General features: G+C 40.0%; 1 protein-coding gene across 2 annotated transcripts in view; it reads right to left on the reverse strand.

The window, feature by feature from the left end:
* The window catches only part of LOC134635775 (CUB and sushi domain-containing protein 3-like), a 222,914-nt gene that overhangs the window by 2,775 nt on the left and 204,543 nt on the right, over positions 1 to 15,596 (reverse strand). For both annotated transcript variants that reach the window (XM_063485315.1, XM_063485314.1), the window contains exons 61-69: positions 13,934 to 14,107; positions 13,442 to 13,515; positions 12,248 to 12,359; positions 5,429 to 5,608; positions 5,039 to 5,104; positions 3,003 to 3,161; positions 2,505 to 2,617; positions 1,661 to 1,748; positions 335 to 476 (exon numbers count right to left, since the gene is read on the reverse strand). In XM_063485315.1, coding sequence (XP_063341385.1) covers positions 335 to 476; positions 1,661 to 1,748; positions 2,505 to 2,617; positions 3,003 to 3,161; positions 5,039 to 5,104; positions 5,429 to 5,608; positions 12,248 to 12,359; positions 13,442 to 13,515; positions 13,934 to 14,107 — 1,108 coding nt within the window. The remainder of the gene's footprint in view (positions 1 to 334; positions 477 to 1,660; positions 1,749 to 2,504; positions 2,618 to 3,002; positions 3,162 to 5,038; positions 5,105 to 5,428; positions 5,609 to 12,247; positions 12,360 to 13,441; positions 13,516 to 13,933; positions 14,108 to 15,596) is intronic.

The raw sequence follows: 15,596 nt of genomic DNA on the forward strand, positions 1-15,596 counted from the left end.
ATGCTGCTGTGTAATACGGTTTAGATGGTAATACGTTGACTAATATTGCATCAGGCTTTGAAGTCTCTCACAAGTAAGTTACTGTATCGAGTGAGGAACTTTACTGCGATAAAGCAGACTATGGAAGTGGGCCACTGTGTACCATCCACTACTGGCTGCAAATGTGAAGACATCTAGAAATATCTGGGAGTCTATAACTTTTTTGACATCAAGTGTGTAGTAAATTACTAAAGCTCAACCTGGGAACAGAGACTCTACATTCTTTCACATGTGGGAACCAAAGAGATGTCCACTACGGCAGCTAGTGTGGCAGAAACCAGGGTTCACTACGTACCGCTGCTTGTAGAGATAGAAACCGAGGCCTGCAAAGATGAGAGCAAAGAAAGGCACGAGGATGGCGACAGCGACAGAACTGCTGTTGGTGGAGCCGTTGGTTTCAGGGTCGGTGAGCGTAACGTTCTCTCTCACGCTCAAACCTGCGACACGGCAAACGTAACATTTAACCAGAGGAAATGAAAAACAGAGGCTATATGCAGGATATGCATTGAAAAAAAAATGCAAAGAACAAAATAGAGAGACAAAAAACCAGAATGATACATATCTGTTGGTGATAATGACGACGATGATAAAAATCATAAAGCTGGAGTTGGAGACACAGCAGCCAGATGATATCCATAATGATCATACTGATGATGATCACTGTGACTGCTATAATCTCCTGGAGACCATCATATGATGATGGCAGCGTTAATGTAGAGCACACACAAGTGAAGGGCAATGATGGTGGAGTGGATAATCTGCTGCTCGCTGTATGGTTGAGGTAAGAGGTGGCTGAAAGCAGGTACGAGGAGAGGAGTAAGGCACTTTAAGTGTATGAATGCTGCCAGTATAATAGTATAACAGCCATATTATTCATATAGTATCTCAGGTAGTAGTTGAATTTTTTTAAATAATACTTTACATGAATGCCTTTAAAAATTCAAAGTGTCTTTGGTGCATGTGTGCTGGAGTTAAGTGTCCTTCTCCAACCTCTTCAGCTCAGATGGAACGATATCGAGACAAATTTAGCCTGTCCCGAAGGAAAGCGACAAGCAACAGTGACCAATATCTCGGCTGTCACGTATCCATGACGAATATATGACTGCAATTTCCTAATCCAAAACAATGATGAGACAAACAGCAGAGGTTGGACATTGGAGCAGGATTATCATTCAAGGAAATCATGCAGATGAACATTAAGAGTAGAGTCACACACATTGCTCCACAGTAAAGTCTTATGAGCTTGAAAAGAAAATGACAGTCCTTTAGGATGCGGCTGTTGACCCACTATGAACCATGTGAGCCATCGCATGAGCCAAAGTGTGGAAAAAACAACAACCCCCCGCTAAGGTTTAAATACCTGGGACTCTCCACCTTTTGATTTTAGAACTGAATTAGACTCTTGATTTTGAGGTGAAATGTTTTCAAAAAACTTAAACAAGCTCTTAAGACTACCATGACCTGGATGCCTGAGAACCTACACAGATATTCCACAGTAAAGTTTAAAAATTCAAGCAAATTAATCATACACAACATGTTATTAAAAATGGAAGATGATTAGATGGATGTGTGACAGATGGCAATGAGGATTACTGTATTTGAAGGGGGGAAAAATGCATACCAAGTCGCTGTAGCCCAAACTGTCCGTAGTCTTTACTCTGTATGAAGCCTTGGAACACATAGCTACCGCCCTCAGGCTCAGCTGAAACCTGGCAGAAATGCATAACGGAGGTCTTGAAAAACAGTGCTTTGTTTCAGCTGCATAAATAAAATCTGTGACACATCTGTTCTACGCGTCATCAAAAACCTCTGCTATACCGTATTTAGCACGACAGCCGACACATTCTGTCATGCTACATTCAAAAATAACACCCTTGTTTCACCGAAACTCTTCTGCAGAAGCTGTGAGCTATGCTATCAATAGCTCAGCGGTGTGCAGTCGCCTGTCAGTGGCTGTTATTAAGTGGACCTTGAAGTTTATTTTAGAAAAAGAACTTCAAATTCAACAACCAAAATCATTCTGCAGTTGTTCCGGGTCCTTTAGATCTCAGGTGTACGTCTGAGCTTATTCAGCAAATTGTCAGTGCAGGTGCAGTGAAATGGTTTGTACTCCACGCCTGATGCATCTGATGTTGAGCCAGTGTAAACATGCACCAGCGGGAACACACAGTAAGCCGAGAAATTACTATTCTGCTTGTGAGCACATTCTTTTCTCATATGTTATGATGTTTTTTTTTTTATATCTCTCTTGGCGCTCTTAAGTAGGATCACAGCAAACAATAAGGACACAGCGGTTTCATTAAGTCCAGGAGAGGCTTATTTTTGGCTTCCAACTAGTTACAGCCCATTTCTCTCATCATTCTATCTGTCTGACAGACTTAATAAAATAAATTACAGCTGCAGCGCCCGCTTTTTGTTCTCCAAAGATTACTTCCCGTGTGATTCAAATTCCTGTTTACACTCACAAATCCGTCCATTGCCCAGGTCTCATCAGTAATCCTGCTCAAGGAGCTGTGGGCCACTGCTCTCATCTGGTACAGCAGGAGCATTAGCCGTGCCTCCTGGCGTTTGTAGACTCCTACAAGGTAAGGACAAGAAGAGAAATGATGCGAGTAAAGAGATGAGGCAATGAGTGTGGCGGAATGATAAAAGCAGAGAGAAGTGAGCGGGGAAAATGAAGAAAAGCCGGAGAAGAAAAGAAGAGGTGAGAAAAGAAGAAACAGCTGGGGGAGGAGGGGAGGAGACGAGTGACTCTTGAGTGGGCAGTTAGTCAGTCACTCGCTGCAGACTGATACATCCGTCTTTAGCGCCAATAGTTAATTTCCACTCTCATGCATGAGATCATTTGGTGATTGACTGATTGACATGAGGCATCCTCAAAATAAATGGAAGTGACACACAGATTTGTTGAGGGGTGGTTAGGGGGGAGGATGTAGAAGACAGATGATTTATTGATGACTCACCAGAGAGCAGAAACTCCATGCTACTGTCTCTTAAAGTTACATTGACTTTTCCCGTTGTGGCATTAAAGCTGGTGACTGTTAAAGTCATTGGCTGCTTTTGGCCCTTGTAATCATATGAACCCTTCCAGATGAAATCAGGCGCAAAGACGTCATCGGGAACTGTGGGAAAATGAAACCTCGCTAAGTAATGTCAAAACATTTTGTCATTAAAAAAAAAAAAAATCAAATTAACTCCTAGGTAACCACCGGTGTCAAACACGTAGATTTTAAACATCAAGTCAACATCATGGTTGTAATTCAAGCCGACTCCAACGCTGCAAAAGGGTAATTAGAAACGGCGTGGAATCAACATAACAGACAGCTGATAACAATCTCGTCATTCAATTTGAATATCAAGTTCCTTATATGCTTTGACAATCTCAGCCGGTGATAATTAAATACAATTTTAAAGCGATAACTGTAGGTTTGCTCTGTGAAATCGGCAGAAACTTTTAATATTATGCAGTGGGAAAACCTCTTCTAGCCTGCAAGAACGCAGAAAGGTGACGGTTTGTAGTTAATAGCAGGAAAAGACATTAATCTTGGTCTGAATAATAACCTAGTAATTACTGAAGAAGTGGGACTTGGTAGCAAATGGTCAATGGTGGTCACTTAATTTGCGTAAAGATGAGAATTGAAAATGCTAAAAGGGAAAATAAAACAGGCACCACTTTTTTGTGTTTTGCACAGAAGCCTGGACAGATTTTCTTCTGTGTTTAAATGTGGCACTCTACTTTACTTATTTTTTAAAATTTCAATTTAGGCTTCCTGAGTAAATATGAACAGCTTACCTAGCCAAAGTATTTAGTATTGATAACACAAGCCTTGATGATACAGTCTTGATATGTGCAGGCTTTACTGACAACACTTGAAGCAGCCAAGAGTCTTGAGCTGCTAACGCCTCTTTAGTTTTACAATGATATGTTGGTATATGTTACGTGCTTATATCTAACATGGACACAGTGATGGTGCCTACAATACAGATACCATGTTAACAATCTTACATTATGTGAGCTTATCAGAATCTGCTGAATAACAGTTCAAGTACAGCTGAAGCTGATAGAAAAACATAATAGTAAAAAGCTTTAGTGCTCAGTAAGAACAGAAAAGTGCTAAATAAGTACCAGTCCATTTGGCAAGGATGAAAGCTATCCTAAAGGTCTGGAAAGAACCTGGCAGTAAAATACAGATTTCATTCTGGGAGGAAGCTTCATGTTTGAAAGCTTCATGTTTGAAAGCTTCATGTTTGAACCACATGTGCATCACCAATTAATTACAATTTCTATTAGCATATTCTGAACGAACACATTTAAATTTTTTTCTTTAATGTGTTACAGTGCTCTTCGATGCTCAAGGCAAATTCAGAGACTTTAGTATATTTTCATCATAATTACAGCATAAATTTACATGCATGTATTATGGTACAGTTTTACAAGTAATTACCATGCTGCACAATTTCTATTACAAATGAAACGCGTCGTACGTATATTATGCGAATATCGCTCCCTATTATGACCTGTTAATTTTGCCTGGAACAAATTGGATTTAAATCTTGTTTTGCAGTAATTATTTGCTCTAAATGACTCTAAAAGAGACATATATTGAAATGGAAAAAGGAAACCTGCTGTATTAGTAATATAGCCACGGACAAATATGCACCACGCTCTACACCAATAATTTTCATCATTTTAATAATTCTCCTCTACGGAACCTATAACCTGCAAATACTACGCTACAACACTAGGTTTTGTGCAAAAGGCAGTACATAATTATTATTTATGTGATCTGATGAAGATAAACATTGCTCACACTACGCAGAGTGCATACAATGAAAAAAGGCGAGCGTTGGTTGTACGGAGATGATTTTTTCCTGTTGTTTAAGAAACAAAATGTTTCGGTGCAGCAGTTAATGCCGAGCCTATCAAACGGCAGATGCAGTACAGGATTGTCGACTTCTGCATGTATTAACTGGAAAGCTTGTACAGTTCAATACTCACCGTTTATTTTAGGGCTTGGTGTTCCCGGTATATGTTTGACAGTTTTCTCATGCGATTTGGAACCGGCTGAAAAGAACATAAATATATCTGTCACAAAGATATTGTGATACGCAGCAGGGTCTAACAGCTGGAGGATGTTTCCAAAACAAATAGCACTCAGCTGTAACATACTGCCTACATTGTACTTTTCCCTGTTTTGCTAAAACCTGTGGTGGCTATGCTCTAACGCTAACATTTATGAAACTTTGAGAAACTTGCTGCCAGTTATACGATAGGCTCACAGAACGCACCTCGTTATTGTTGTGGCTGATTTACCTTTAACTCCTACTCTTTCCCTTCTCACCACTTTTTCCATCATTTGCCCCCCGCAGACCTCTGCCAGCCACGTACCTCTGCACACGGGCACCTTGCCAGTCCAGCTGCCGTCGGAGCGGCAGACACGGTGCTCTGAACCTCCGGAGAGGAAATAACCTGGCTGACAGGTGTACACCAGGGTGTAGCCGTACGAAGGCAGGTCTAGACCCATGACGTCAGCGTTGGCTGGGCTCCGCGGCTGCTTGCAGGAGTGAGCTGGATATCAAGCAGAGGAGCAGTGTGTTAGTACACACGCATTCACATCACAATCCCAGACATGCATACAAATAGAGTCGTGCACACACACACACACACACACACACACACACACAGACATGTACACACCCAACTCAGAAAGATGTACAGATAGAGAAAAGATAATTAAGCTCTCACTAGGGGGAGGAAGAAGTAGATACAGGGGGTGGGTGGGGGGTAAAAAGGGAAGTACACATATCTTACAATTTAATTGAGTGCAGGCAGCTATTAGGAAGCATGCTGATACTTTAATATGTTTATGTTTCTGTTCTAATATGACTACAATCTTGTGGGTTTGGATATGCACTGCTTAACTTTACACTGAATTTTCCTCCAACATGAGCGGGAGCCAAATTATATCCAAACCTTAACTGTGTCAGCTACCGGTCACGGATTGCAAACAATAAGGAATGCCTGTGTTTAAATGCTATAGCAGTCAAGGTCTAGGTGAACTCATTGTAATTCAGCTAGCAGCTGGAAAAAAACCCCAAAACATTTGGAGGTGTTTGTGTATATCTTGAAATAATCGAAAATGTTCAAGGGCAGGACCGAGCTGGACTAAGCTCACTGGTGTCCTTGTGGGAAAAAAAAGTGCTGAAGCGAACGTTGTTTTAAACCTTGTGAGAGTGTACAGCATGAGAAAGTGCATGTACGGTTTCTCACACACAACAGTGCGGCTGGGCTGACTACACTGAGAAAAAAAAAGTGAGAGCTCCCTGACAACGAATGACCAACCACTAAATAGTTTGTCATGTTTTATTTGGAAGGAATAAAATTCAGAAAGTGAAATCTCCCATCCACAAAAGTGTTGAAATGTGTTTCGTGTCCTGTCTTCCGTTTCCAAAAAGTAAAACAAAGCAGGGAGAAATTTAGGATAGCATTTAGACGAATAAAAAACTGGGGGCAAACACTGTTATTGTCGTGTTGCCAAAACACCAGTGTCTTATTTAGTCTGAATTAAATATCTGAATACACTGATTACACTTAGCTTAAATTTTCACTTCAACAGTCTCTCCCTACAAAACAAAGGTTTATGCAAATCACCCTACAAACCAAAAAAAACTGAGCATTCAGCCTCTGAGGCATCGACCATAATGTGAAAACAGCGAAATAATTTTGCAGTTTGTGAGTGAAAGAATATGTTGCCAGCTGTCAAATGGGAGACAGCTGCAAGTGAGTCACAGTACCAAATCAGTTCTTCATGGCGTCTTAATGACATTAGTGGCAATAGGGTGTGGAAGGGATGCCAGGATGAAACCCAGTTTGGGCTTTATGAAAGACGAGCAGACTGCTGGAAATTCCTCTTTCTGGATATTACTGCTGCTGGTGTTTGAGAAATGTTCGAGTAGTATTATATATGTGGGTGAGTGTGCATGTCTGCAAGCACAGTGTCCATTTTCTAGGAAGTAAAAGAGGCCCGTGAAGGTAAAGGTTGTGTTGAAATTTAGCAGAAAGCTCATCTAATGGATCATATACTTATAACTGGATGTAACAATTTAGCATGCATTAGAAAAAACTGTTTAAATCAACAGCGTGTGCCACACAGAACTTTTTTAATGAGTTTATGAATATGGGATTAGGAAAGCTAATGTGGTTTTTATTTACACAGTGCAAAAAAAAGAGAAAGAAAAAGAAAACTACCTCTTTCAATGGGTTGTAGATATTAAAGCTAGAAACATAAAGCTATATTCCCTCCCTACTGCCTGAGCACAAGTCTAAGTAACTCCTTTAAAATGACTGTCAGCACATGTCCAATGTGGTGCACAGTTTGTAGACCATGAATACTACACTTACAAGGCCTGTGAATTGTACCAAACACATATCATGTTCCTCATCAGATTCAGCTGACAGTTTATTTACACTTCAAACGGCACAGTGGGCTTTACTTCTGAGATTACAAGGAGCCTCAAAGAACAGTTTTTGTGTCACACGACAACATGCAATGTTCTTCATTCAACGCCGCTATCTCTTAGCTACGGGGCTAGGGACAGACTGAGAGGTAGAGGTAGATAGAGGCAGACACAGAGAGACAGCCATGCTGATGGATTTCAGTAAGGGACAAGAAGGTCAGCCAGCTTTAGTAACAGCAGGCCACGGTCGATAGCATAAAGTTAACTTTTAATCTGTTACAATGTTTTCTTTTCTTGTAACACACAACTTTATTTATTACAAGCAATCTCATTAATCTGTAGACATTGGCATACAGGTCTTTCTTTCATTTATTCAAGTTACTCAAGTTTCTTATATATTAGAGAATGAATAATAATATTGTTATATAAGAATAACAATATAATCTGATAGAGATAACATGAGTAAGAGCCAGTAATATTAAATTCTGACTTGCGTCCATTGCATCACTTGCAATAATTGTGTTGATAATCCCTCCAAGTTTTTGCTTTTGCCAGCTGTATAAGATTGGTTGGCTTCACTTTTAAATCCATTTAAGTGGCTTCACAGTAACAGAGGACCATTTAATCATAGAGAAAGGTATTTTAGAGGATTTATGACTGTGTTTTGACCGAGGGTCACAACAGAGTGTTGGATCCATACAAAAGCACTCACACTGAAATACATATACATAACCACTGTTTATCCACAATGTTTTTTTGGGCCAGACACCCCACTGGGCCTGTGTAACCATCTCCAGGCACGAACGCATAAAAAATTACTTGGCTTGCATTAATTTACCAGACACTGATTCGCAGTTTTATTAAACCAAAATCTTTTTCTTTTGTATCTCCGATTCATAGCAACCACATGCACTATTTAATGACACAAGCTATTGCAAAAAGCAAAAAACAGTTAGGCTGCTCAGTCCTAATGCCAGGAGTTACAATTATGAACCAACACAAGCAAGTTTAACTAACAGCACAGCACACAAGTTATTGTTCAGGTCCCTCCTGAATACATCATTTACCTCTGGGCTAATGACAACAGCAGAAGCTAATTGGAATCTAGAGTTAACAAACCTGAGGTTCAATCAATGAAGCTTGATTGGAGGTGTGGGTTAGAGCTACTGTGACTTATAAAAAACACATCTCGAGTTTTCTATTCACAAGAAGCCTGTGCCAGTGTGAACTGTGCCATAGTGAAAAGAGATTCTACTTGCAGAAATAATTTATATGCATGACCATCAGATTTAGAGAAGTCTTTCAATAAAAAATATTAGGAAAACAGTGTGGTATGAATGCATGATATCTGATGGATGTGATGCTGCCTGCCAGTTAATAAGCTAATGTGCCACAAAGTTTTATGGCAAGCTGACCTACTGACGATTAGAGTATTTAAATGACCAATGTTAATGTAGCATTAGGCTAAAAATGTTTCTCAGTCATTTATTTTGGGGTTCTTTCCTTAAACTGTAGGGTAAAAGATAGCGGTGACTGCCAAACATAAATTCTGTATTCTAAGACTGTGTTTTCAATTCCAGCTAACAATGACAAGAGGAGGTCAGGGGTAAAATCAATACATTTTTCAAGCCACTACAGGTGATGGAACAAGGCCAGAGAGCAGCTCCTGAAAAGTTGCAACCACAGCAGGCACACTCTGCAATGAAATTGCACCTGCTGAACAGCCCAAGTCAAGAAAATAAAGAAAAACAAAACAAAAAACCTTAAAACATTGTTTTTTGAATATATTATTTAATGCCCATTCAAGTAACTGTGGCTGGTGGGGTGTTCTGATGGTACACAATATTCAAAAAGGTTTCTCGCAGCTTCTCGAGGACTAATCACTGCGGTAATGCGCAAGGAGGGAATATTCAGTGAGCAAATCAAATCAATATCCAGTAGGCATAAACATGGCTTATATTTTATTTTTCACTCTTTCAGTATAAAAATATAAACTGTCTTTAGAGAAATGTAGAGATTTACTAAAGTTTAAGACTAGGTTGAGGTATTAACATATTTCTTGTTTTGTCAGGCATGGTGGAAGTCATTAATCCATTATTAATCAATTAAGGCTGAAACCTTAATTACCATAATTAAAAACAAAGCAGGTAAACACGAATTTTAATGAGTTATGTAGCATAAATTTGCCTAACAATTGACTGAATCGTGGCCTCGGCTTCTGCTGTCCGTTTCGTGGCGGATGAAAGATGACGAACAGCTTTAAATTAAGCATGGATATAAATTAAGAATATATTGTTACGCATTAGGCTTTCTCAGAAAATAATGAAGAGAACTAGTGTTTAACAACGTGACAGGGACTTCAAATTAATCTTCTCGTCTAGTGATTTGTCCTCTATTTTATTTTCGTGTTATAATATTTTCCTTTGTTAGCAGCAGAGTCATCTCGACTTTTTTGAAGACTCACAAAGCGGTGCAATACAGACTATATGTGTTTCACTCTGTATCAATCATTTAACTGCATGAAGATATTAATCCTCACCAAACACAGCTGCTCCCACACCTCCGGCAATACGATGTCAGTCTTTTAGTTAAAAATCCCATTTTTACGTATGACTTTTAGAAGTTTCATTTATAATTATATTGATTTAAATCTGCTCTGACTGTTGCTCTATTTTCAGGTATCCATCACAATGCTCGCAATAAATGCCATTAAGGAGTCAGAGGAGGTGCAACATCCTGAATTATTCTATAGCGAGCAGGATGACAGGGTCAACAGTTTGAAGATAGAGGTGGAGCAGGAAGGGCTGAGGAGCTGTCAAGTGTAGACAGGTATGTTTTTTGTAGTCTTTGTAGTCTTTTCTGCTTTCAGCTGAAGTTTTGAGAACAATCTTAATTTAAAAAAAATCTTAATTTGAAAAAGAATCTCTGCACAACAACTGACTTTATATACAGTATTGTGTAAATGTCTCTTCATTGCTTTATATTTTGATAGATTCATAATGGGAAATAAGTGCAGGTATTTATTGAAGCATATGCAAGCGTGTGCAAACATACATGTAAATACAGTATATAAAGCAAAATGAGAGTTTGTACAGTTCTAATGAGCCTGAAAGTCAATATTTGGTGCCACATTTATTCTTCAACACAGCCTGAACTCTTACGCAGCATTGGCGTCATTTCTTTAAGCAGTCTTCACGAATAGTTCTTCCTGAAGGACATTGAAAGTTCTCCTTTTGATCTTGGCTGCTTTTTGTTCTGTCAAAATGATCCCACACTGCTTCAATACTGTTGAGGTCCGGGCTCTGGGGAGGCCAATTCATGACTGCTAGTTTTCCAGTGTTTTCTGTCTAGGGAAGCTTTTACTGCATTGACAGTATGTTTGGGGCTTGCTAAAAAATGAAGCTGTTGTCAATCAGACTCTTTCCAGATGATATTACTGAAAAAATCTGACCGCATTCATATTTCCAGCAATTTTGACAAGATTCTCAACACAACTGGCTGAAATTCAACTCCAAACCATGACAGAACCTCCACTGTGTTTTACGCGCACTTTTGCACCTCTCTCCTGACCTGTCCCGTGCATATTGATGACAATTTGAATCAATTCGAATCAAAACTTTATAATATGAATCGATCACTCCATAAGACCTGATCTTCAGTCCGGTGTGCCTTTAGGAATTAGGTGCCTTTTTTCCATGCTTGAATTATTCACCAGTCAGTGTAAAGTGGCGTTAAAAAATCCTCTAAAACTGGTCAGGTACAAGTACAGGACTGAAAATGAGTTGACCTGAACCTAAAAAGACCTCTGAAGCGTGAGATTTTATTTTTGATGTTACCAACTTCAAGAAATACAACATCAACATTCAATTAAATCAGCGCGCTCTGAATATAGTGAACCTTTAACATGAAATTCAAATTTAATACAGTGGCATCAAGTTTCTATCGAAACAGCTTCTGTCAGGTTTACCTGACTTGCTTTTAGCTGAGTGTATGAACAACAAAAACACAGCAGGCACATATTCAAGGTTTCACTATTCGTCTTAAACTCCCCCTTCTCCCACTACAGCAGATGCACAGACACACAGTGTTGCGAGGAAGTCAGAGGACGCGGGGCAGGTATTACAATGCCTCAGCTTGCTTCCTCAGCGTAAATGTCTCTGGGATTTGAACGGATGCCGTATATTTTGTAGTTATGAAATCAAGATTACAAAATATCATCTGAAGCACATTATCATCACACAGCTGAAGTCTTTACATTGTGGGTGCTTAATAAAATGGAGTTTATCATAAGAAATGTTCCAGTAAAAAAACCCCACTGTAGCTGAAAGGGTTTTACTAGGATACTGGACTACAGACTTAGAAAACCACTTATCTTGGCAAAGTGAATGGGCTAAACTACACAGCCATAGTTTGGTGTCGGTCGACATTTCAGGGAGTTTAAACAGAAGGACAGCGATCATGGTGTTCAGTACAGTCTCAGGATGATGGCAGGTTGATTGAGGGGCAAGCTGCAATCTACTGGGAGGTCAGAGGTTATGGCAGGATTGAGCAAATGTGAAAAGTTACTGAGGGGAGGTATCGACAGAGGCAGAGTGAAGATGGGTGCTACGGGTGTTGAGGAAAAGCAAAAACAGAGCGTCTGGAGCAGTCGGCAATGCGGATAAGCAGTGACAAGATGCCAGAAGGAATAGTGAAAAACAACAACGAGTGATGTTAAGATATAGTTAGAGCATAAGGAACAAGCACTTACAGATGCAGGCTGGCTGGGTGCCAGTCCAGGTGAGATCCGGCAAACAGAGCCTTGTGGTGGAGCCCTGCAGTATGTGTCCCTGCTGGCACTGGAAGTCGACTCTGCTGCCCACCTGGCCACCAACAGACCGCACACAAAGTGGAAAAAGTCAATACAATGATGCAAATGCCAATAGACTCCTAGCATCAAACTAAAGAGCCTGGAAAAAACAAAGTGCACACCAAAGTTTTTTTTCACTTTTTTAATGATTATCTGTAGCGTGTAGAGGCAGATGGAGGCTATTCCCAGAGGCGATGGCCCATGTTTGTGTTTGCAACTGATGCACAGACATTAAAGAGTGAGGAAGATGACTTTCTGGTTAAAATATTCAACTGCTTTCTGTTCTGCTAATAAATGACTTTTATTTCCTGCTACCATCCCAGTCGACTCTTTAAAGACATCATCAACAGTGAATTTTCTCATTCGGTAGTCTCAGGATATTGGTAAAAATGTTCAGTAATGCAGAAAAATGCAAGACTACAGCCATTACAAGCACTTATCTAAATAAGCTCCCTCAGCTTTCATATGGGATAAATTCCATATCACACATTCAGCTGAATGTCGTGGAGAAATTGCACTTGTAAGTGACACTCTAAAAGCAATAGGGAGGGCAAAAATAAAGCGAAACACACAGACTGAAAGCATCTCATCTCACTGAGCACAGATCAATGGTCATACCACCAGTTACTTATTTATTTATTTTTTTTAAATGCATTTTTTCCTCCCTCACATCTCCCCACGGACATTCCGGGGGGTTGAAAAATCCAGTTGGTTTTGGGGAATTATATGCACGCACTTCTCTGCTACATCCTTGCACCCACATAAAATCATCCAAAGGAATACATGATAACTGTACCTACAAAAATCCACTGGATATTGCACATTTAGAAGAAAACGAAGGGTGATTAACACATCAGAGTTACAGTGAGTGCTACTTTGATTGGGTGCTTTGTGTTCACAGCTGTATACCTGTTAGATATAGTGGAAAATGTGGAAATTCTAATATTTCAAACACCTTTATACCATAAATTCTGGGGAAAAAAACCCCTTCCTAAACAAAAACACACACACGCACACAAACAAAATCACCCCAGAATTAAAGTGCCTACAGCCATTTTTATGAAATGCATCCATTGGAATCTTTGCTCGGTTCACCTTAAAGCCTGTTGAGTAATTCATGAAGCCATGCTCAGGTGTCCCCGGGTTTTCACACGTGGTTCTCGTGGGCTCTGGAAAAATTAGAATGCGACAGTGAAAAAAAGATTTCTCTCTGGAGTTTCATTACTGATGTGGCGCAGTAACATGACCGGAAATAAAATGCATTTCTTGGCTTTCAATTTTCTTTAAATGACAAAAAAAGCACTTTATTTTATGCATTTTGTCAAATATTTCCTTAGCAGCTAACGTCAGATGAAAATAAAGAGGCACGTAAATGATTTTTATACTTTGATTTAGTTTTACATCAGCACCAGATGGCAGCCTGATTCTCATTCACCTTCAGCCCTTTTGTTCTTTATGTTCTTGTGCATTTGTTTGTTGTAATATAATTAGGAATGAAAAATGTAATTACAGTGGAAAACTCCAAAACTGTTTTCAAACACTGAGATTTTCTGTGTTTAGGTGAATAAGCATGTTTTGTTTCCTCACCTATACATCGGGGCTGAGATCCGCTCCAGGTCCCGTCTTCCTGGCACATGCGAGTTATTGACCCCACCAGCACGTAGGGGGCACTGCAGCTAAACGTGACCTCTGACTTGAAGATGAAACTGCGTCCTTCTCGCCTTCCTTTGGGAGGCGTCCCAGGATCACCGCAGAACTTGGCTGCAGAGGCAGAAACGTGTAATATTGCTGATACTGCTCCTGATCAACAACAGCAGCACAGATGTTTCTGTAACCATACAGGATGTATCCAGGTGCAGTGTGAAGGATATATTCTGTTTGTGTGATTACGAATTCAGAAAATGATCTAGCTCCTTTTTAAAATTCAAACATCTGTCTCTTTTCTGCTGTATAACACAAAAGGAAGACTGCATGTAGAGAGTCAACTGAAAGCACTGTTCAGCTGACTCTTCAGTATTATATTCACAACTAATAAGCTATGGGGGCTTCTTCTGTGCCCACACATGATCAGACCACAGGAGCCGACACTGGTTTTGATTGCTGCTGTGAGCTTTGCTGTTTTTGATAGGCTTTTTATTACATCCTCTTTATTCGCATTCCCGCCTGTAAAAATGAATGTCTCTCTATATGATCCGCAAAGTCTTCAAGGACTGAATTATTCAAATTGCATTGACATTATGCTTGTTGCACAAAGTCTTTTGCCCATTTTTTATTGCGTGTGGGCAGATGCATTGACGTCCTTGTCTCTGGATGAATTACTCTGTCTCTTTTTTTATTATTTTTTGTTTCCAACACTCAACCTTGCTGTTGAGCGCTAATGGTGGGTATGTGCATATTCATTTTGACAGCAAAGAGGGAGTGAGAGGGGGGCGACGGCTCTCAATTTGAGATCAAAATAATTAGCAAGTGAATATTAATTTCTCTGACAGGGCCTTGAGGTTAACACAACTACAGCCATCTGCTGCTGTTGCTCTCCAGGCCCCTTGTATGATATAATTTTAAAAAAAAAATGAGACTGAAGCCACAACCTCAGCAGATAATGCTCAATGGATTGCCACTGCGGCTCCCTCAATTTATTGCTTATAGACATCTAATCAAACTGACTGGAGTGATTTAGGCTGAATGGTTGTGACGTCCAGAGACAGTCTGCTAGTTTATTTTTCTGTCTTTTCTTTATTTAATGTTTGCACCTAGCAAGCCACTATAACCAAGTGGATCAGTGAAAGATACTTGTTGGATGTGGAGGATCCAGAAATGCTCAGTGCGTGAGAGTGCAGAGGCGAGAGTCACAGTCTTCAGTCATGCAGCCAGAGCACTGTGGGATCAAGTCTGTAATAAGGCAGGCGCTGCTTCTCCAGACCTGACATGTGCTGCTACATGGAGGTCTGGAGAGAGAGATAAGTTTGCTCTTTTTCCTAAAAAAAAAAAAAAAAGCCAACAGGGTTTTCTCACTTCCAATATCTGACACAATAGATACCGAGTAAAAGAAGTGATTAGAATCCAGCCCATTCAGGGATGTCTGAATAAAGCCATTACTGGAAATAGTGTTATCTGAGGAAAAAATCCTTGGATTTAGGGACGGATCTTCTCCTGGAAAATGTGTTTCCCTATCCTTTAGACCCCCAGTGAAAATGATGCATTGCGAGCTTCTGCCCCCTTGTTTGCAGCGGTTTACCCATTTTTGATATGA

The sequence above is a fragment of the Pelmatolapia mariae genome, linkage group LG10_11 (assembly GCF_036321145.2).
Source record: "Pelmatolapia mariae isolate MD_Pm_ZW linkage group LG10_11, Pm_UMD_F_2, whole genome shotgun sequence".
In the NCBI taxonomy this organism is placed as follows: domain Eukaryota; kingdom Metazoa; phylum Chordata; class Actinopteri; order Cichliformes; family Cichlidae; genus Pelmatolapia; species Pelmatolapia mariae.